Source organism: Erpetoichthys calabaricus, chromosome 5 (assembly GCF_900747795.2).
Source record: "Erpetoichthys calabaricus chromosome 5, fErpCal1.3, whole genome shotgun sequence".
In the NCBI taxonomy this organism is placed as follows: domain Eukaryota; kingdom Metazoa; phylum Chordata; class Cladistia; order Polypteriformes; family Polypteridae; genus Erpetoichthys; species Erpetoichthys calabaricus.
Genome location: NC_041398.2, coordinates 63,517,548 through 63,539,754, shown reverse-complemented (window position 1 = coordinate 63,539,754; position 22,207 = coordinate 63,517,548). Strand labels below are relative to the sequence as shown.

General features: G+C 34.6%; 1 protein-coding gene across 1 annotated transcript in view; it reads left to right on the top strand.

The window, feature by feature from the left end:
• The window catches only part of LOC114652618 (probable E3 SUMO-protein ligase RNF212), a 44,764-nt gene extending 23,723 nt beyond the window's left edge, over window positions 1-21,041 (top strand). Inside the window, exons 7-12 of the mRNA XM_028802976.2 lie at window positions 2,448-2,509; window positions 7,826-7,889; window positions 10,324-10,366; window positions 12,158-12,215; window positions 19,328-19,400; window positions 20,721-21,041. Coding sequence (XP_028658809.2) covers window positions 2,448-2,509; window positions 7,826-7,889; window positions 10,324-10,366; window positions 12,158-12,215; window positions 19,328-19,400; window positions 20,721-20,946 — 526 coding nt within the window. The 3' untranslated portion in view covers window positions 20,947-21,041. The remainder of the gene's footprint in view (window positions 1-2,447; window positions 2,510-7,825; window positions 7,890-10,323; window positions 10,367-12,157; window positions 12,216-19,327; window positions 19,401-20,720) is intronic.
• The last annotated feature ends 1,166 nt before the right edge of the window (window positions 21,042-22,207 follow it).

Genomic DNA, 22,207 nt, shown 5'->3' with positions numbered 1-22,207 from the left:
ACAGAAGGCGCGTGCACGTGCGTTACTTTTCACGCAAATCGGGATTTATGTAGCGGAAGAATGTGAAAGTATGCGTGCGCACAGATTCCTGCATCTGGATTTTTCTGTGCGTACGCACAATCCCGCTTTTGTGCTTACGCCATGTTATAGTGTGAGTTCTACGCATGGTGTTATACATGAGGCCCCAGGACTTATCAGCTTTTTGACAGACTTTCAATTCATCCCATCTATATTTGTACAGGCTAGCTAACCAGTTAGTTTCTGGTATTTTATCTGTTCTTGTTGTTATCTTGTAATAAGTACAACAATTGGTTTCAAAAGTATTTTTTTTACTACATACATATTTTTATCATAATATTATCGGTCCGTCCTCGTGACTCACCTTATTTTAATTATTTTAGAAAAAGGCTTAACCCCTTGTCTTATTATGTATGTTTTAATTTATTTCACATGGCAATGCCAAGTTATCACCTTTGAGTATTATAAAAATGATATCCATATCATTGATATTGTTTTTAGTTATTACAGGTACATCTCAAGAGATTAGAATATCATAAAAAAGTTAATTTATTTCAGTAATTCAATTCAAAAAGTGAAACTCCTATATTATATAGATTCATTACACAAAAAATAATATATTTCAAGCGTTTATTTCTTTATATTTTGCTGATTATGGCTTATAGCTAATGAAAACCCAAAATTCATCCATCCATCCATCCATTTTCCAACCCGCTGAATCCGAACACAGGGTCACGGGGGTCTTCTGGAGCCAATCCCAGCTAACACAGGGCGCAAGGCAGGAACCCGGGCAGGGTGCCAACCCACCACAGACCCAAAATTCAGTATCTCAGAAAATTAGAATATTGTGAAAAAGTTCAATATTGTAGACTCATGGTGTCACACTCCACTCAGCTAATTAACCCAAAACACCTGCCAAGGTGTCCTGAGCCTTTAAATGGTCTCTCAGTCTGGTTCAGTAGGCCACACAATCATGAGGAAGACTGCTGACTCATTGCTAAAGAAGCTGGCTATTCACAGAGTGCTGTATTCAAGCATATTAATGTAAAGTTGAGTGCAAGGAAAAAATGTGGCAGAAAAAGGTGCACAAGCAACAGGGATAACCGCAGCCTTGAGAGAATTGTGAAGCACAGACCATTCAAGAATTTGGGGGAGATTCACAAGGAGTGGACTGTCTGGAGTCAGTGCTTCAGGAGCCACCACACACAGATGTATCCGGGACGTGGGCTACAACTGTCGCATTCCTTGTGTCAAGCCACTCCTGAACCAGAGACAATGTCAGAATTGTCTTACCTGGGCTAAGGAGAAAACGGACTGGACTGTTGCTCAGTGGTGCAAAGTCCTCTTTTCAGATGAAAGTACATTTTGCATTTCATTTGGAAAGCAAGGTCCCAGTGTCTGGAGAAAGAGTGGAGAGGCACAGAATCCAAGTTGCTTGAGGTCCAGTGTGCAGTTTCCACAGTCAGTGATGATTTGGGAAGCCATGTCATCTGCTGGTGTTGGTCCACTGTGCTTTATCAAGTCCAAAGTCAGTGCAGCCGTCTACCAGGAAATTTTAGAGTACTTTCTGCTTCCCTCTGCTGACAAGCTTTATGAAGATGCTGATTTCATTTTCCAGCAGTACTTGGCACCTGCCCACTCTGCCAAAAGTTCCAATACCTGGTTAATGACCATGGTATCACTGTGCTTGATTGGCCAGCAAACTCACATGACCTAAACCCCATGGAGAATCTATGGGGTATTGTCAAGAGGAAGATGAGAGACACCAGACCCAACAATGCAGATGAGCTGAAGGCTGCTATCAAAGCATCCTAGGCTTCCATAACACCTCAGCAGTGCCATAGGCTGATCGCCGTAATTGCAGTAATTCATGCAAAGGGAACCCCGACAAGTATTGAGTGCGTACATGCACATACTTTTCAGTAGGCCAACATTTCTATATTAAAAATCTTTTTTTTTTATTGGTCTTAGGTAATCTGATTTTCTGAGATACTGAATTTTGAGTTTTCATTACCTGTAGGCCATAATCAGCAAAATTAAATAAATGCTTGAAATATATCACTCTTTGTGTAATGAATCTATATAATATATGAGTTTTTTTAATTGAATTACTGAAATAAATTAACTTTTCAATGATATTCTAATTTATTGAGATGTACCTGTATGTATTTGGTCTTCTTGCTTTAAACTGTATTCTTGTTGACTTTTTAAAAATGCCTTTTGATGTTGTTCACAGTGACAGTTTTAGGTTGACTTATATGATACTACTTTGTCAGAAATACTGGTTACATAGTCATATTTACATTTTCTATTGCGTCTTCCTTTCTACATCATTAAGACAGTATTTTTTTAATTAGCATATGATTTAAGATAAAAAATTAACAAAATATTATTTATACTCTTTATAATACACTTGCTTTGCTTTGCAGCATAAGGACACAGAAATCTTCACAAATATCCATATCACCTGCTGTTATAAATCCTATATCAAGTAAGTGTTATTTTGTTTATTTTATAATTTTAAAAGAATGAATATTACCTCTGCTTTTATAAACTACATAGTGTGTATTACTTTTCAAAGCACCTTTATGTTTTACTGGCATACACTGTCACAAATTATCTCATTCCAAATGAAGGTCTGAGTTTCCAGTTGTGAAAAACATATATAGTAAAACAGAGAGTTTCAGAAGATCCTTGATGACAGTCTTTAGTTTAACTGTGTCACTGAAGGCTCACCCCTTTATCAGATGGATCAAGTTTGAATGGTGTTTCCCAGAAACTGATCTCGAACTAATGCAAGGGATTGTTATTCTGGACACAGCAGGTCAGCAGGTGGGCCCTACTGCATTAGCATTACAAAATTTTAAAGAACTCTGCCATAGATGAATAAGAAGTGAAGAAAAAAATTGCAAAAAAAAAAATCCACTGTATAATGTATATAAGACCAACAACTTCAACGCTAACTAAAGAGCATTTCAATACATGGAATTTTTGAAATACCAAAAGGCAGCAAGTGAGTAAACGGTGAGAAATTTAAAAAGTTGACCTTAACTGGTTCTTTCAGCATTTTAGTGGTATGGTCATTGAGGAGATGCAGTGAATCAGAAACAAAAAGGAAATAATAAACTACACAACTAAGGCAACAAAAAATGCTCTCTGTACATGTATGGTAGCTTTTTCAATGTGTGAAGAAGCTGATAACTCCCCAGGAGCTACAGGGAATACTAATGATCTACTTAATGATTTCATGAGTAAAGCACAATTAAAACAAATTGTCTGAACCTAATAAAATTTATACAAGAGTGCTCGCTCAAGTTAGTGATATACTATATACACTACAGGTCAAACATTTTTGGAACACCCTCATTTTTCTAGTTTTTATTGAAATGTAAGTAGTTTGAGTCCAGTGAATAACCTGCAGTGGTACAAAAGTAATTGGTAATTGCCAGAGGCTACAAAAAAATTTTCATTGCTAAAAACTGAAAAATAAATAATTTCAAAGTTACACTAAAAGGTCTTTTTCATGGAGCAAGTAATGGCTTAAGAACTCAGTGCTTTTGTGCTGAAATGGAAGTTAATTAAACTTTGAAAGTTGATACAGACATCCATCCATCCATTATCCAACCCTCTATATCCTAACTGCAGGGTCACAGGGGTCTACTGGAGCCAATCCCAGCCAACACATGGTGCAAGGCAGGAAACAAACCCCGGGCAGGCAGCCAGCCCACCGCAGTTGATACAAATAGTTCCTACAATTCCTTCCTAATTTTGTTGATTACTTACAAACACACTGTCTGTATAAAAACAATATTGGAAGAAGCTATGATGCTACACTCTCTGAAACATTATTGGGTCAATAATGCACTGCATATCAATAAGATAATTGTGAGAAAAAGAAAATTAACAAATGAAGACAGATACACTTTTAAGGATTATAATAGTCTATGTAAGATGTCAGTGAGTATACCTTTAAAAGGAACTTGGAAACTGGATGAAACTGTGGCAGAAATAGTTTCACCAGACCGAAAGTCACAACAGAATCTGAACACAAGTTTCTGAGAGTTAACAGCTTGAATGATAGGCGCCTCACAGGACAGTGTCGAAGTAAGCAAGTATCACTTTCAACCATGACAAGCAGACTTTATGTTACAGGTTCGACAGGTTGAGTGTCAATAAGAAAGCAATTGCTAAAAATTGCAAAATTAAAAGAGGCTTGCCTGGGCCAGGAACCACAGCCTGGATTGCTGAATACTGGAAGAGATCTTTTGGACCAGTGATTCAGAATTTGAAATCTTTGGTTGATCAAGCAGGGTGTGCACCAATTTCCTCTGACTGTCTAAAGACAGGCAGTTAAGGTGAATTGACAACATTAAATTGGCCCTAGTGTGTGCTTGGTATGTGTGTGTGTGTGGTTGGCCTGTGACGAACCTTGTATCAGCCTTGTTCAGGGTTTGTTCCTGCTGCCTTGTGCCCTATCTATGTCGGATAGGCTCCAACACCCCCCACGACCCTGGTTTGGATTAAGCGGGTTAGAACATGCTGTGCCATGACATAACGCAGGTGTTTTTTTACACCATTGAGTAAGCAAAAGGATTTTTCTGCAGTGTTTGATACCAACTATCAAACATGAATGAGGAAAGCATGATGGTCTGAGGTTCTTTTGCTGTATCCAAAGCCAGCAGATTGCACAGAGTGATTGATACCTTGAACCAAAAGGGCTACTACAGCTATTTTCAGTACCAAGCAATAAGCTCTTCATCCTACAGCAAGATAATGACCCATAGCATACCTCCAGGCTATATCACATCTACTGCATAAGTTAAGAATAAGTAGGCTTCAGACATAAATCTCATTGAGCTGCTTTATGACGAGCTGAACAGAAGGGTGGAAGCAAAGCAAACCACAAATTCAACACATTTCCAAGCAATATTGGATTTCTTTTGTAGAAAGCCTTTCATATTGATACACATAAATGTAAAATGGAGTAAATATATTGTACACACAAGATAAAGTACAAATACAGTATATTAAAGCAATGGCAAAGCATCAAATTAATGAAATAATATACTGTAACACACAGTCTTTGCTTAATATGAATTACTGAGGAAGAATAAATGCTGGCTTGTTCAGCTGTAACTTTAATTGCAATATAATGAAACATTAAACATTATGGATTACCACTGCTAGCATATAATGGGAAGCAGACAGATCTACTGGTGCCACCATCCCATCATTGCTTTCATCTTCAAAGAGTCTCTTCTTCACTGTATCCATAATATACTGAATTCTAATTAGTCAGTCAGTCATTTTCTAATCTGCTTAGTCCTGAACAGAGTCACAAGGGGATGCCGAAGTCTGTCTTATTAGGTGCTTACAAATTAAAATGACATATTTTTCGATCTAAACAAAAAAAACAGCCTTGATTGATACAAACTTTAAACTGCAGCACAATTTAAATACTCCAAACCCTAACAAAATTGTTTTCAGCAGTAGCTAATATAGAGCAGCACATGTACAGACAAAATATAATTAAATATGTAAACATAATATATACATAATACAGTAGCCTTCTTCTTTCAACTGCTGGGTTATACATAATACAGTAGTAATAAGTAATAATAATTATACTTTTTGTATATCATTTACTGGATACTCTGTAAGGTTACAAAATGTCACATGAAAAGCTATTGGATACTAGAAAACAATTTTATTCAAAATTTATTGTATTTGGCCATCTACTGTATATCATGTGGCATATATCACAGATATTGCAGCCAAACATACAGGGCACCTCTGTATTTGCCTCAAGACTGTTATTGTCTACATGCTATAGACACCTCCTTACCTATTTTCTTATCCTTACCAGTGGAAGACTAGTAGGCACCTCCAGACCCCCTCCGTTCCAACCAAACCCAGCCCAGTGAGATTACTATAATTAAGGATATTTAAACATGAAGGTCCATAGCACTGTATATTTAATATATCCCTATACATATAAAATCCAACGTCTGATTTAGATCTGGATTTTTCTCTAATTTGCTTGAACATTCCTGTTGATTTTGCGACTTCTCTCATCGTGCCAAGTATTACAGTTTGGTTGCGGCACCAATTTATTGGTGTGAATCCAAGAGACAGGCTGCGGGCTGAGAAGAGGGGGAGGTGGACCTTAGGAGTCGTGAGCTGGGCAGGGCCATCCTCACTTACGCACCACCCTCCATTCGAGTCTTTCTACCTCTCACCACGTGTTAGAGCATACCTTGCCTCCGCTTAGCTAGTAATACCTGTTTGTTCATTATCATCTAATGATTGTTAAAGAGTAACGTTTGATGTTTTTGAGAGAGAGATCACAGCTACGTGTGTTTTAGAGGGTGCCTGCTCATAGCAATGTCTAAAAGAAATGAAAATTTTAATATTGTGTTAATGATTTAAGTAGAGTATACTATTGTATTGTACAGTAACTCAATAAAGTAAAAATGTTAACACTGGATTCAGATGAAAGTGTTTCACATCAATTCAGATTAAATGCACCTCCTTAAATCATATAAAATACATCTCTATTAAGTCCCACAGTTAGTTAGAACAAATCTAGATATGAATTCTAAAGATAATGAACATTTAATGTAAATCCAGAATAATAATACCTCAAACTCACTAAAGTCAATTAGAACAAGATGGAGAAAATAATGGCCAATTACAAAGTTGTGTATACCATAGCATTCTTGTAACCTGAATATCTTAAGTAGGTAAGCATCTCACTTGTAATCATTTATTGTAACTGTGAAGGAAATGTAGTTTTTACATGGGTGATATAGAAGTGGCTATACTTACAATTAAGAATGTAAACTAAGTCCATTTTGTTCTGAAGTTATCCTTTATAACATGAAGCATGGTGGCAGCAATATTGTGCAATGAGCATATTTTTCTTTCTTACAGCTTGTGAAAATACAAAAATAAATAAAAACCCTTATTTTATGTAGTACTTTTTATTGCATAGTGAACACTATTCCATTATGCTTTCAAAGTATATGGCTATGATACAGCACGAATCGGAAGCATCCAAGTGACAATTTGGAGGTAAGGACTCACACACCAGCATCTGGGAAAACAATAGCCACAGCAGCCTCTTCTTTTTCACCCACAGTCAGGACAACAAAGCCCATTGATGTCACTTCTGATTTTACCATAGAAGTCACGGTTGTTTCCTTTCATGTACAAACGAGATTTTAAAAGGCACAGAGCTCCAAGAAATCGGGAGTGAGCAGCCTAGAGAGAAAGACTGCATCAGATGTGCTATAATATCTGTGATTGCTGTTGTTGCTAGCACTTTTATTTTGCATTTTCTCTGCCATGTTAAATGAAACATTGTCTGGTCCCAAATCCTTCATTTTCCCTTTTGTTTTCTTATATATTTAAGAAGTGTTACACTTATGCATATGTAGGTGAAAGGTGTTTTCCCGAATATTGCATACAGGGGGGTGAAATTTGTTGGAATTACTTTTTTTATATTTATAATTAAATTAACAAATTTGGTGAATATTTGGGCAGTAAGGTAGCACAATTGACTTAGAATCCCCTCCCATCCTGGGTTTGAGACTGTTATCTGTAGTATTTTTTGTTCAGAATATATGGCTATAGTTTTTTTAAGAGCTCTGTTTTTTGATATGTTAAACCCTTGTTTAAGTTTTGATGTATATATGAAATTTAATCCTTAAAGCTATTATTTACTGTTATATATTATCCTTTGAGGACAACATACTATATGAGTCATTGTATATTATTGAAATATTTTTTCTAATTATTTTTGTAGAATCTCCATTTTCCTCAAAACAGTTTTCCTCTGTTATATCTCCAGCACCTTTGCCACCTGAGATGTAAGTAATTTGTACAGTGATTATTCAATGTTGTCCAGTGCTTCCAGGACAGGTCTCCCATAACTCTGAATCAGAGTTACATCTTGTTTCCTTTTAATTTTCCATACTTTTTTTATTTATGATAAAACAATTAAGTCCAAGTATCTAATTCATTTTCAACTACATAAACAAAATGTTTATTTGTGAGATGCATATAAGAATGAAAATTTTCTAATCTTAAGGCAGCAAAGATTATCAAATTAGGAAAAAAACAAAGGGACTGGAGGGACGTGCCTGAATATGTACCAAAAGTATCCAGCATGCAAAAATGGCAAAATGGATCAGATCATTATCCCATTATGTATAGTTTTTGGGAAAATAAGTTACAGTAGCTTTCTAATACAGAGAAAGCTTATGCGAGTCCTAGTGGGTTTTTACATAATCAATATGCAAGCCACATTGCATGAAAAATTACAAATAGTGTCAACACCTTGTTTAACACAACATAAGAATAGTTTTGATAAGAATAGACAATTCAGATCAATTCAGGGCATATTTTCCTGTTCACCTGATATTTCTTAAATAATCCCAGGTTGTGAATAGAAAGGTTTCATAATACTGCTTTCACCTACACTCCTAAAAGGATTTAGCTTGTTCAATCTTTCCTTATCTTTTTATACCCCAATGTGTAGGTATTCAGCTCAGTCTTGGTTATTTGTAAATCTATTTAAATTTGTGTCATCTGTACATTTTCTGCTTTTGGTTTTAGTTACATTTTAGTCTAAATACATCCATTATGTAGTACATGTGTGTAGGTGATTTTTATGCCTTAAATTTTTTACTGCCTTTTAAGGTTCCTGCTCACTGCAATGAACTCTACTATTTTTTGTTGGCGTGTAATAAAATTAAGTTTCACATCATATAATCTTGCAATACAATTCCCATCTTTTATGTGGAAGTCTTTAATACATTATCAAACCATTTCATTCTACTCACTGATAGTTGACTTAACCTTACTTAGACATGAAGACAAACTGCCACTTAGACGATGAAGAGGAACTACCTCTCCATTGTAGTCTGTTTCCTCTGACAGCAAGCAAATGTTTAATGCAGGGGTTGTTAAACTTTTTAATTTGAGGACCCAAATAAGAAAATCGATACGATTCAAGGACCCATGAAGAGGATTATTATCATAATGACATTGGAACCATAAACAGACAACTAACAATGGCCATACAATAAATAATCATAAATGATTTTTTCCTTTGAAGCATATATGGTGTAAGCTTTAGTAAAGCTAAGAGAAAATAAAATTTTAGGGTGCAAGGATATAATGATTTTTCAAAGATAGTATGAAAGATCACATCATGGTACGTATAATGAAGAAAGTACTCAAAAAACAATTAATCGATGCAGTTTATTTACTTTGTCTAAAGGATTTTTTTTTTTCAAATGATCTGTTTATTAACAATATAATAATAGTTCAAACAGTTCAAAATACTTCAGTTTTCTTTAACTGTTCAATAAACCAAGTAAAAAAGTAGCAGAATTATTCCTAAAAATGTATGCACTGTTTGTATTTTATTTGATGACATGATAAATCTTGACAATAATTTGGTGAACTGTCAAGTATGAAATGTTTAATGCAGTCGACTGACATTGTGCTGAATGTCTACAGCTTGTCCCAAACGTGGGTATTTTCTAATGTTCTTACAGATCTCAGTGGTCCTGTCCTTCACACTACAAGTATATTGACATTTATCAAACTACTAATTCTTCCTCATTGAAGGAGTTTAAACTTCAAGCAAAATCTTATTTGCATCTCTGTTGCAGATTTTGATTCAATGTATGCTGCAACAGTGAACACGCAATGAGACAATGACCAGTTGTACATAGCCACTGAAACTGCTCCACAACATCCCAAAAATTATGCTGCATCTTTTAATTTTGCTTTGGCATTTCAAACTAGTTCTGCAGTCCCTTCACTTCACAAGCTTGTTCATCTCTTCATTGTCTCTGGACCTTTCTTATACATTGCTTTGCTTGTCAATCATTATAGTTTGATTGGTTTACTAGTTCCGAGAGGGCAGGTGATGTTATGGGCAATATTTTTTAGATTTTCAAGCCATAGAAAAGAAAGCTGTCTGTGATGCGTCAATTGTGGTGTTTCATATACTACCACAATATATAGTATGATGGTGTATCAGTCACCACAGAATTTTGGCTTGGGTTAACTAGGGTTGGCTTGGGTTAACTAGGCTAACTTTGATACGCAATCATGGCCCATAGTTTTAAAAAGCATTGGTTTAAAGAATGGATCACTAACATTTGTGTTATTCCAACATGTACCATATACGTTGTAAAAGAAAAGTACTTGCAATTATTAATATTTATTATTTATAAAATAATATCAATTAACCTTCTGTTTCAATACTTCTTATGTTGTATTTTGTAGAATCAAAAAGCAATGTGGACCTGGATTGTTGCAAAATAACAAAGTATGTTTTTAAAATTATTTTTATCAAATATAGCTTTGATAGTGACAAATTTATATTTTTTGTTATATAAATTTATATTTTTATAACATTTGTATAAAAAATGTATAAAACTCAATTCATGAATGTACTTTTATGTGATGATAGACTGGTTTGTAATGAATAAATGTATAGTTGTTATAATGAAATTTTTAGCTATGTGTCATGCTTTTTAACACTAGAATCCCTGAAGCCTATGAAAAAACTTGTAATCTCGGCCCATCTTAAATTACTTTGCACATCTCCATCATCTTTTGTTTTGTAAATGTGTTGATCAGCGCAAACAGCCTGCTATACCATTCCCCACCCGATGCAGTTCAAGTCGCAGAGAAGATTCTCAGAGCTAAAGTCTGTTTATCTGGGCGTGAGGTGCCTGGAGTTATAGAGGGTAAGTAATACATACATTTCATGTGTGTTCCTTGTCTACAACGATCTGTGTAAATGTAGGATGACATGCAACCATAACAACAGTTGTGTAAAGTGAGAGATTGATTGGCAGTATGACACCCGACTTGTTGCTGCTTCCAAACTGTGCCATCTTTTGCCTTTATGCCTGGTGCAGCTTCATTGTTCTTATATGTGAGTGGATATTTCTTGCCGGGAGGGCTTCTGTTCTCTTTCTCCGATGTAGGACCCTCATCCTAATCTGAGTTAACCTCTGTTATAGCATGTCTTTATTTGAAAACTAGCAGTGTCAGATCAGGGGAAGCGTGAACGTGACTGAGAGAATAAAACTGGCTGTTACAGACTCAAATCAAATGTATGTTTTTATTCTATAATAGTCACAATAAGAACGACTCACTAAACAAAACTCAAAACAGACACGCTCGGAATCTTACCGGGAACCTCTTGATTACAAGGCAGCAGTTCTTACCATTGCACCACCCAAGCGGTCATGTCAGCATCGTACCCTAACCTGATTTTATTTTCTACGGTTATATTCTTGAATAAAAGCACCCTTGTTTTTTTATATTTGTACCTTTTGTGAAAGTGTTTATTTGAAATTTGGACTTCAGTCTTCACACATTTTGCCAATTAATACTAAAATATTAAAAACGTTTCTTTTTTTAGTTATGTGTTCAACAATTCCTACCTCACATTTCATCCTACATTTACACAGATTGTTGTAGACATGAAACACACATGAAATGTATGTATTTCAAATGATAATATATTATTTACCCTCTACAACTCCAGGCACCTCACATCCAGAAAAACAGACTAATTCTGGAAATCTTCTCTGCAACTTTGAACTGTGTCAGTTGGGGGTGGGGGATGGGGTTGGGGGATGGGATAGCACGCTGCTTGCTGCTTATGCTGATCGACACATTTACAAAACAAAAGACACTGATGGAGAGGTACAAAGGAATTTAAGGTGGGCCGGGATTATGAGTTTTTTCGTAGGCTTCAGGGATTCCAGTGTTAAAGGCTTAAGTCAGCACCCTGTTAGTCCTAAAAACATTTTTAAGATAATTTTATGACCGTTGCCTTTGACATTTCAGCTTCTCATTGATGCCCTTTAATGTCCTTGCAAGCCACATTGAAGCATGTATCTAAATGCTGATCTGGCCTTTATCAGATTGGAGTTTACAAAGTCTTGCAAAGATCTGAAGCCTATGTTCAATGAACAGGATAAATTACGTGTTGCCATTGCTATTCCAATAGTAGATTAGGAAAATATATAAATAAAATCATGAATGTACAGTATAGTATCTAATAATAAAGGCTGAAATTTCATCCATATATCATTTTCAGAGACAACCTCCTGGAATGTTATCAAATGCAGTGTGTTCGCCACAAGACAGAAAGTTTGGTAAGAAAACTACACCATATGATAATTATCTTGATTATAATGTAATTTGATTTTCATGGAATGGAAATAGCCTGCTTTACAATAGGGATGTACCAGTGTTTTAGATACTGTATATTAGGAAGGAAATTAGCAGATGCAGTCTTTGTTATATAAAAGATGCATGGTAAACCATTATGTGAATAGACAAAATTACTTTTGATAGGTATAGAGATAGTGAGTGGTGCATGGGTAGTGTCCTGTTTTTTGGCACCTTTCTGACAAGCAGTTAACAAAAGGCAAGGGCAATATCATGTAATGTGCCATCCTGATAAGTTCCCAAAAAACCTCCTAGAAAAGGATACGCCTACCATTAAAAGAACACTTCTGCATGTCAGTGTGGGAAGACAAATACATTTCTCAATAAGTGTTATGACCATCAAGAACTTTTCATAAAAGTCCAGATGGGCTGAATGCTTTTAATCAGTGAGAAGATATTTAACGATGTTAGAAACTGGTGGTTAGACGTCGACAAAGGCCAGAAACACTAAAGTTTTGTCATGGTTGTCATATAACTGTTTATCATATTCACAAGAGTTAAATAAAGTCAAAGTCAAAAACTAAAAGTAGAGCCATAGGTAGAAATTATAAACTACAGGAGCACTCAAAAGTTAAATTTTGTCACAAGGTATTTTTTCTTTTATTCTACAATAAAGTTTAGAGGTGTTTCAAACCGTGTGGGCATACTTTTTAAGGTGGCAATCGTGCTTCATATGCATCATGTGCCTAACATGTGATGTCCTAAAGATCCTACAGTGATAAAAATGGAGGCTGTTTTGTGTTGAGATAGAAAAGATTGTTGTCCTAAAAAGTACATTTGATAAATGACTAGGGGAAAAGTGATCTTTAAGCATGACCTGAAAAAAGAAGCAGGGGTTCATTGCCGGAAGATCAAAGTGTCAAAGAAATTCAAATGAGAATGCAAAACAAAAATTATAAGCATCATGAACTAGTGCCTCCATGAAAGCAAAAGGTGTGAGGTCTCCAAAAGTCTACACAGGTTAGGCCAGACCTTCTATGCCTGCCTCGATTAGGCCTCTCTCCAGATGGGTTAAACTCCTTCACCCAGAGGCCTGCTTTTGGCCTTGTAAGGACACAAAAGATTGAAGCTGCAAAATAACTGACATATCACAAAACATCCAGGTATCTACAAAAAAAAGGAGAAACCATAAAACCTTGACTTAGAAAAATTCTTATGAAAAGACTCTTTATAAAAATAAGATTTATTTGCAAAATACCAACAAATATAGGAAAAGCTACACAGAGCAAACAGAGGCATTAAAAGACAATCCACAGTGAACAAGTCCTAAAAACACAGTCCGCTAATCAAAATCATCAAAACAAGAGCAACAGTAATCAAAAAACTGGAACATACAAACAAAATACCAAATACAATTCACAATATCAAATGACTCCAACTTGAAATGCCTCTGCTGCCTTTATAGGGCTGGGGGCAGTTCCTACACAGAGCTTGACATGAGGACCTGTTTGGTGTTCCACCTACAAAGAACATGGAACATATTCACATTTAAAGAGACAGTGCACCAATACCAAAACATATATGAAATCAATAAAAATGACACAAAAACATGAAGAAAAATAACTCAAAATAAGCAAAAACAACAATAAAAGATAAAAAAAATACACACTTCATTTCCATACATGACAAGGATGTCAAAATGCCAGTTCCAGATGTCAAAACTGTTAATAAGTTGGAGTTCAAACTAAAAAAGTAGTACAAGTAGTCATTTGCTTCAAATTGATATGTATCAAGAAACACTGATGTTTTTTGATAAGTGGCATCGTAATATCCGTTGTCGCAATATATGTGCCACATGACTAACAACTGCACCTGGTAATGCCTGTGCCAATTCAAAATGACTTTGAATGCGTTGGTAATATTTTTCAAAACATAAATACAACAGTATTAAAAATAAGATTAATTCCTTGTGAATTATCACAGCAGTGACTTAAAAAAATGTTAGATTTCATTATTTTGTCATAAATATTAGACATTTTTGGATCATTTTTTATACTGGTCTTTTTCTTATTGTTTATTCATTTAACTATTATAGTGGCATTATTGCATCACCATTTTATTTGACATTGTATCACAAAAATGGCTAATTCTTCCAAGATTTTCCATCCATAGCCATTTTGTGTATAGCAATAGCACCTGTTCTTACCACATGTCTGCTGAATTTTTCTAAATAAATTCTCACTCTTGGTTAGCAGATATTTCTGGAAAAGGGTTTTAGTTAACCAGAACTTTTTGCTTTTGTTAAACTAAGATTTTTGAACCTTGATTTTTCTCCTGAAGCCAGAAAGTTGCTCCTTCCAGCTTAGATCTTTTGCTTGTTTGATGTTACTTTTTTGTGTATCCCTCTGAATCATTCCACTTCCCTTTCCATTATTTTTTATTTCTATATTTTAAAGCAGCAAGCCCATTACATTAGGTAATTATTATTTAACAGAACTTTATTTAACATTAGTGCTGTTACAGTGCATTGACATAATCAACGTAGTCGATTATTTAAATTTGTCGGTTGGTTTGGCATACATCGACACATTGTGTTTTTACCATCCTTCAAGAGATCATCATGACAGCGCCTTGTTCCTCTGCAGGTCCTTTGTGTAAAAGGCCACAGACTTTTAAAGTATGGGAGTACTTTAAGCTAAAGACAAGTAATACTATGTTCTGTACACTATGTACATATGAAATGGTATATCATAGCAGCTATGCAGGAGCATCTAAGACAGAGTTTTCTATGAAGACACTGCCAAGACAGCATCTTAAGTTTTAATTGCATGTGTTTGTTCTGATTGGTAAATCCCTGGATTCTGCAGTCATTTTTTCCTGAATGCTGATCTTCATCACCCGGTAGTAGGCTAGCGCTGAGTAATAAGACTTTTTTTTTTCTGGAGGAAGCTTATAATTAGTAAAAACAAAAAATAAAATAAAGATATGATGCAAAGGAATGTAGAGTGTAACAGTGTATAATAAGTAGGATAATATATTGTTAGCTAGTGATTATCTATGATACGTTTATGATACATTACTTTATTCTCACTTTATATTAGTTTTTTTTTTTTGGTATGTAATCTGAAGTGTTACTTAAACCTGCTCTGTGCACTAATGTTGGACTGCAAAACAGATCATATGTTTTTGTGTTACTGAAATCTGTTTCGTATTCCACTGTTACTTGATCATGCATTCTTGCACCTATGTTGTACTTCTAAGCAGATCTTATCTGTAATATCTGATTCAAACTGCACTACGTTTGTTTTCAAATGTGTGTTTGTGAACTGAAATTATTTTTATTTGGAAAGATTTTGAGTTTTCTTTCCTTTTTGCACTTTATTACACAATACATTGTTTATGTTCTAATAATGTATTTATTAGATTTTTAACAGAGTAATCCAAAATTATTACTGTTGCCTGAGAAGTTTTCAATATGTTTGGCTGCTTTATTCTATTAAAAGGACTCTGTACCACAGAGTGGCTTGTTACATGTGCCATTTACTTATTCCATCTATATCCCATAATATACATACCATCAGATAATTTGCAGTTAATCCGATCAGCCTTACATTTATGTCTCTGTAGGTGCTACAAGTTATTTATTAGTTGCTAAATTATTTGTTTGAAAATAGTCATTAGGTGCAGCCCTATTTAACATATTGTAAACAATAAGAGATCAAAGACATAATATTTCTTTTCAACAAAAAAAAAAAAAAACAAGTACCAATTGAGCTATTTAATGATCAAATAAACCATATTCATAGCTTTAATTAAAATAGTTTTCCATTGCTTTGCTATTTGGAAGAAAAAACATTACTGTTGCTTAGTTGAGGGGGCTTCTGGAAAGAGAATGATGACCAGCAATGCCTGTGATATGGTAATTTCAAAGGCCTTTCTGTATGAAAAGCACAGTATGTTGAAGGGGTAAGGTGTGTATTTTTTTTTTTATTTAAAAATTCACTTGTTAAAGCAATGTCTTCCCACACTCCAGTTCGCATGCTTTACAGTTAGTTGTTGGATAGTGGAGTTTTATCCAGTGATCATAAGATCATAAATTATTGGAAAGGAAATATTTTCCTGATGTTCATTTTTAACGGAAGAGTTAGTCATGTTACCAAAGCCTCTGGTTCCAAACTTATGAATGGAAATCTGATTTAATTAATTTGTATGAACTGTGGCTAAATATTTTTTTACAAGATCTAAAATTATGGAATTTTGGTCTATCCTAAAATTCAGTTGAGCTTGGAATATATTTCACTTTTCAGGAAGGTATATAAGAAAAGCTATTGGAGTTTTAAGATTAAAAGCAGTTACTTACTGAAAGAATCCAATCAAAATGGTATTGGTTTTAATTAAAAATTTATAAGAAGTTTTAATATATATAAACATTTGTAATTTGTTAACTATAATAACTCAGAGTTTTCCATATTCTGTAACAAATCACCTATTTCCAATACTGACTGGTAGTAGTCATTACTGACAGTAGTGATTACTACAGAAAACCTGTAACTGTACCTGATTTTTAGATTTTGGCTTCATCTATTTGAGATAACAAGATTGAACTGAAAGACCCCACTGCGTTATTTACAACCCCAAATCAGAAAAAGTTGGAACGGTATGGAAAATGCAAAAAAAAAACAATAAAAAAAAAAACAGTGATTCTTAAATGTATGAACCCAAGATATTTCATGTTTTGTCTGGTCAACTTCATTTCATTTTTTAATATATGTCCATTCCTGCATTACAGGTCTGCAGCACATTCTAAAAAAGTTAGAACAGTAAAGCATTCACCACTTTGACAATGCCATCACTCTTTCTCACAGCACAAGATGTTTGACACTGAGGATACCGAAGTGATGAATTGTTTCAGGTGTTATTTTGTTGCAGCACATGGTTGTTGTTGTCACATTTTTTGTTTTTAAATTCTCCACACATTCTCTACTGGGTACAGGTCAGGACTACAGGGAGGCCAGTCTAATACCTGTACCCTCTTCGTCTGCAGCCATGCCATTGTAATGTGTGCAGAATGTGGTTTTGCATTGTCTTGTTGAAAAATGCATGGATTTACCTGGAAAATATGTTGGCTTGAAGGCAGTTTATGTTGCTCTAAAATCTCAATGAATTTTTTTGCATTAATGCTGCCATCACAGAAATATGAATTACCTTGGCCAAGGGCACTGACATAGACCCTGGGCACAGACTATGACAGACCCTGGCTTTTGGACTTGATGAATCAACTGACATGTTAAACTACAGTCAGTTGTTATTGTTCATGAAAAGAACATCAAGGAAAACATTTTATTGTGTAATTGACTTGAAAAAAGAACCAAAGCAGCTGATGTGTTCAAGGTAGTCCAATTGTGTTTTAATCATCAATTAGCATGTGATTTAATTGAGTCTATTAGTACAGATGGAGCTACTACCATAATTGACAGAGAGCCTGGATTTGTTGCTCTGAAAAAATGTATACGTGCATTGATCACACACTGTGTTCTACATCACCAGGTTTTAACATCCAAACTGTTGTCAAATAAACTTAAAGAACTAATGGAGATATTTGTGTAAATAGTTAACTTTACATCATAAGAAATTTGACAAACAAGAGGAGACCATTCATACCATCAAACTTCTTTATTTAGCTTATATCTAAGTTGTTCCATTTTTTAATGTGTATTTAAATCATTAGCTATTTCAAGAATTCTGTGAGGAAATTGGAGAACTTTGTGTTTTATTGTATCACATAGAGGTACTTTGGCTAAATTATGTGAATGTTTTGGCATATGTATTGGAACTTCAGAATGAAATGTTTAAATTCCTTAAATATCAACAATCTCCTTTTATAAACTCTTTTGCTTTGGTATGGTCCTAAGGTGACCCTGTTCTCCCCTATATACTTTTTTTTCCATAGACCTGAACAAAATGTCCAAATCCCCTGCTACAGCCCTCAATAATTATATTAATCAAATTAGAATTAGCCAACAAAATAAGTGAAGAGTATGTGCCGGGTAATGTAAATATGAGTAAAGGAAATAAAGACACAAAAGTATATTTAAAAAGGTAAATAGAAAAACAAAAGACCAAGAGGGTGAGAATTAAAGAAAAAAAAAGTCTTAATTAACCAGAGCCAAAATGATATCAGAAATATGTAGTCCAACATACAGAAATAATTTGGAAGGAGATGGTGTCCATGAAGACTCATGGTACAATTGAGGGTAAGAGTCCACTAGAAAACAAAAAAACAGACACACAGAAAACAAAACAATATAGTATGATTTCTTTGATTTCTCACACCACTGAAAAGACAGGACCACAGACAACAAACAATGAGAGAGATCTAATACATTCCAATGTAAAACAAGCATAAAACTGAAGCCATGGAACCAGATACAGTCGTTTCATTGCTTTATGACATGTGTAGTAATGATGTGGAGGCGAGCTTTGTTTAGTCCATAGCATGCTGGAAATTGGTTCATGGAAGATGTAATAGTGTAAATTGAAGTATGTAGATGGCAATAATAAACTTTGTTTGCCTTATGTGAATTAAGAAAGATGTTTATGTGGTAAATGCTAAGTACCATTAATAGAGATGTTTAGGAGAAAACAGAAACATTCTTTTATATAGGTAAGCTGAATGCGAATAGATGTGCAGAATTAGTAGTGGTAGTGAACATGAGATGTTCACAAAAGATGTATTGGGTGTGTGTAAAGGTAAAGTTTTTGTTAAGCTCAACTGATACAAAGTTTCTGGTTGCAATGCCAAGGATGAAAGCAAAATAAGATAATTTTGCAAAGAAATTGGTTTGGGTGACATCATTAGGTAGACAATTGCTGCAACATCCTTGGCTAAAGAAGTGCAAATGCAGGAGACAAAGACAGGTTTAAGCTGATGTTTAATGCTTCATTAGTCCAGGTACCTGAGTATACTCTGCCATGGGTTAATGCCCTGTATAGAGTTCTTTCCACCTGTGTGCATTATGCTGCTACAACATTAGTGTTTGACTTTCCAAACAAATAACCATGTGCTAACTAAATTTTGATTTGTGATTTAAAACAGGTGATTTTCCCTACAGGGTGGCTAGTTACAGTTGCCTAGGATGCAACAAATCTAACTCTGAAATTCCTTTAAGGTAGGTTAACACAGCAGATTCTTTTTAGGATGTTTAAATAAGCAGCTGATAATAAATTCAATAAAAAATGGAAACCAATTGAGTCTGTAGTTCAGATCTACATTATTGTTATATATCTTATTTCATAAGTTATCAAAAGTTGTGCTATTTCGAATTTAAAGGTTACATTAATTAATGTGTTTCATTTTAAATGGGAAGTAAACTATGCTGCCTTTCACATTTATCTTCTGCACTAGTTTTGGGATCCTATTTTAGACAACAAATCTTTCAGTACTATGAGATGTACAAAGCACATACTTTCCTTTCCATACAAAATGTATTCTTACAGAAAAATAAGCGTTATCTCTAGGTATAAAAATGTCTAAAAATTGAATTATTAACACTTTGCTTTGGTAATATATATGTGATTTTAGTTTTAAGTGTAATGATTATATGATGCATTATAAATGAAATGTAAAATGTAGAATTTATGTCCTGCGGTGGGTTGGCACCCTGCCCGGGATTGGCACCTGCCTTGTGCCCTGTGTTGGCTGGGATTGGCTCCAGCAGACCCCCGTGACCCTGTGTTCGGATTCAGCGGGTTGGAAAACGGATGGATGGATGGAAAATGTGGTATTTATGTTTGCCAGTTAATTTAATGTAGTTTAATTGTGAAACTTTAAAATATTGTCATTTATAGTATTTCTAAGGTTAATTAGTTGAAAGAGATCACTTGTTTTCAAATACTATCTCATTAAAATTTAATATTGTCAGCATTATGAAGTGTAATCCTACATAGCAACTTATTCATTTCAAGAAAATTTAAAAGAATTTTTAGGTGCCAAGAAACACTGTACAAGCAGGAAAAAAGCTGTATTTTGCTTTAGTAAGTCATGTGATAACATCCATTGTCCATAATTTACAATATTTATAATATTAGTAACATGAATATGAAGTATTTAAGTAAGTGCAAGGCACACCATTTTGTTATACTGAAAATCAAAGACACTCAAAGAACTGAAAAATAAAAGTACAGTACGCTTGAATGAGAACACTGAATATGAAAATAAACATTATTTTATATGTATTTAACTATGCACTGTATAAACAACTGAAGTTAACAAAATATTCAAATAGAAAACACTTTTTAAACTGTAGCACTATGTAATGTTAACTTTATTTTATTAACTTTGGCAGGAGATATCTAGAATAACACATCCTATTCATTAGTTTTTATTTTCTGCATAATCAAAATTTATATATATAGTACATATTTATTGTTTCATTTTTTATATACATGATTACTAAATTAGGAATAACTAGTAATTTCTCTTTGAACAGACAAAGACCTTCTAGCAGTAATACAACAAGAAATGATCTCAAAAATCCAACCACTTTATCCCAGCAACCTCATAAAGCTGAGACAACATCACATCACCAGAGAACCGGAGATATGTGGAACAGTTTGGGATTTCAAAATTCAATCCATTATGCTTCACTACCATCATTACAGAATTTAAGGACTCCTATTACCATGTCTAATCTTTTGAGAACAAAAAATATTTGAAGTTAAGAGTGTTTTGTGTTTTGGTGTTGTGCTTACCCTTGTCACAATTTAAATATGGTTATATTTTCTAGTTGTTCTTGTGTTGCATTTTTTTTATTTTACATGGATTTTTGAGGCAAATAATAAACATATTAAGCAAACAAAAACATTTTAAATTTGTTATTTTAAATTAATGTTTTTGGAGGCATTATTTAAGTGAGAAATACTGGTTGAATTTTGGATGCAAAACTAATTTCTTATGTTTACCAAATTGTGCTTTAGCTCATTTTTAAAAAGCAGTTAGTAACTTGTACATACAGTGCATAAAGAAAATTCTCTGGTCTGATGAGACAAAGATTGAACTCTTTGGTGTGAATGCCAGGAGTCACGTTTGGAGGAAACCAGGCACCGCTCATCACCAGGCCAATACCATCCCTACAGTGAAGCATGGTGGTGGCAGCATCATGCTGTGGGGATGTTTTTCAGTGGCAGGGACTGGGAGACTAGTCAGGATAAAGGGAAAGATCAGCAGGCCCTGATGGTTACCCCGTAGAATTTTATAAGAAATTCTCCACTCAGCTAGCTCCCCTCTTATTGGCAACATTTACAGAACCTAGAGACAACCAAATACTACCTCAAACATTTCGACAAGTATTAATCACCGTCTTTCCTAAACAAAATAAGGACTTGTTACAATGTACATCATACAGACCAATTTCACTCCTGAATAATGATGTTAAGATACTCTCAAAAATTATAGCTAGAAGGATGGAGAAAGTGCTGCCCTCGGTAATATCACAGGATCAAACTGGATTTATTAAAGGCCGACATCTATCTTCCAATCTCCGACGCTTGTTTAATGTTATATATGCACCAGCAAAATCAAACACCCCAGAGATATTACTATCATTAGACGCAGAAAAAGCATTTGATATGATTGAATGGAACTACCTTTTCACTGCATTGGAGAAATTTGGGTTTGGCCCGAATATTTGTGCATGGATCTGTATACCAATCCAGAAGTTTCAGTTTGTATTAATAACATTTGCTCAGACTACTTTAAACTAGAACGTGGTACCAGACAAGGATGTCCCTTGTCGCCACTGTTGTTTGCAATCGCTATTGAACCACTGGCGGTTCACTGCCGAAATTCATTATCAGATAAAGGGGATTGTCAGAGAAGGACTGGAACAGAAAATTTCTCTATATGCAGATGATATGGTTTTATATATATCAGACCCAGAAAACACTGTCCCTGCAGTTCTAATAGCACTAACAGAAT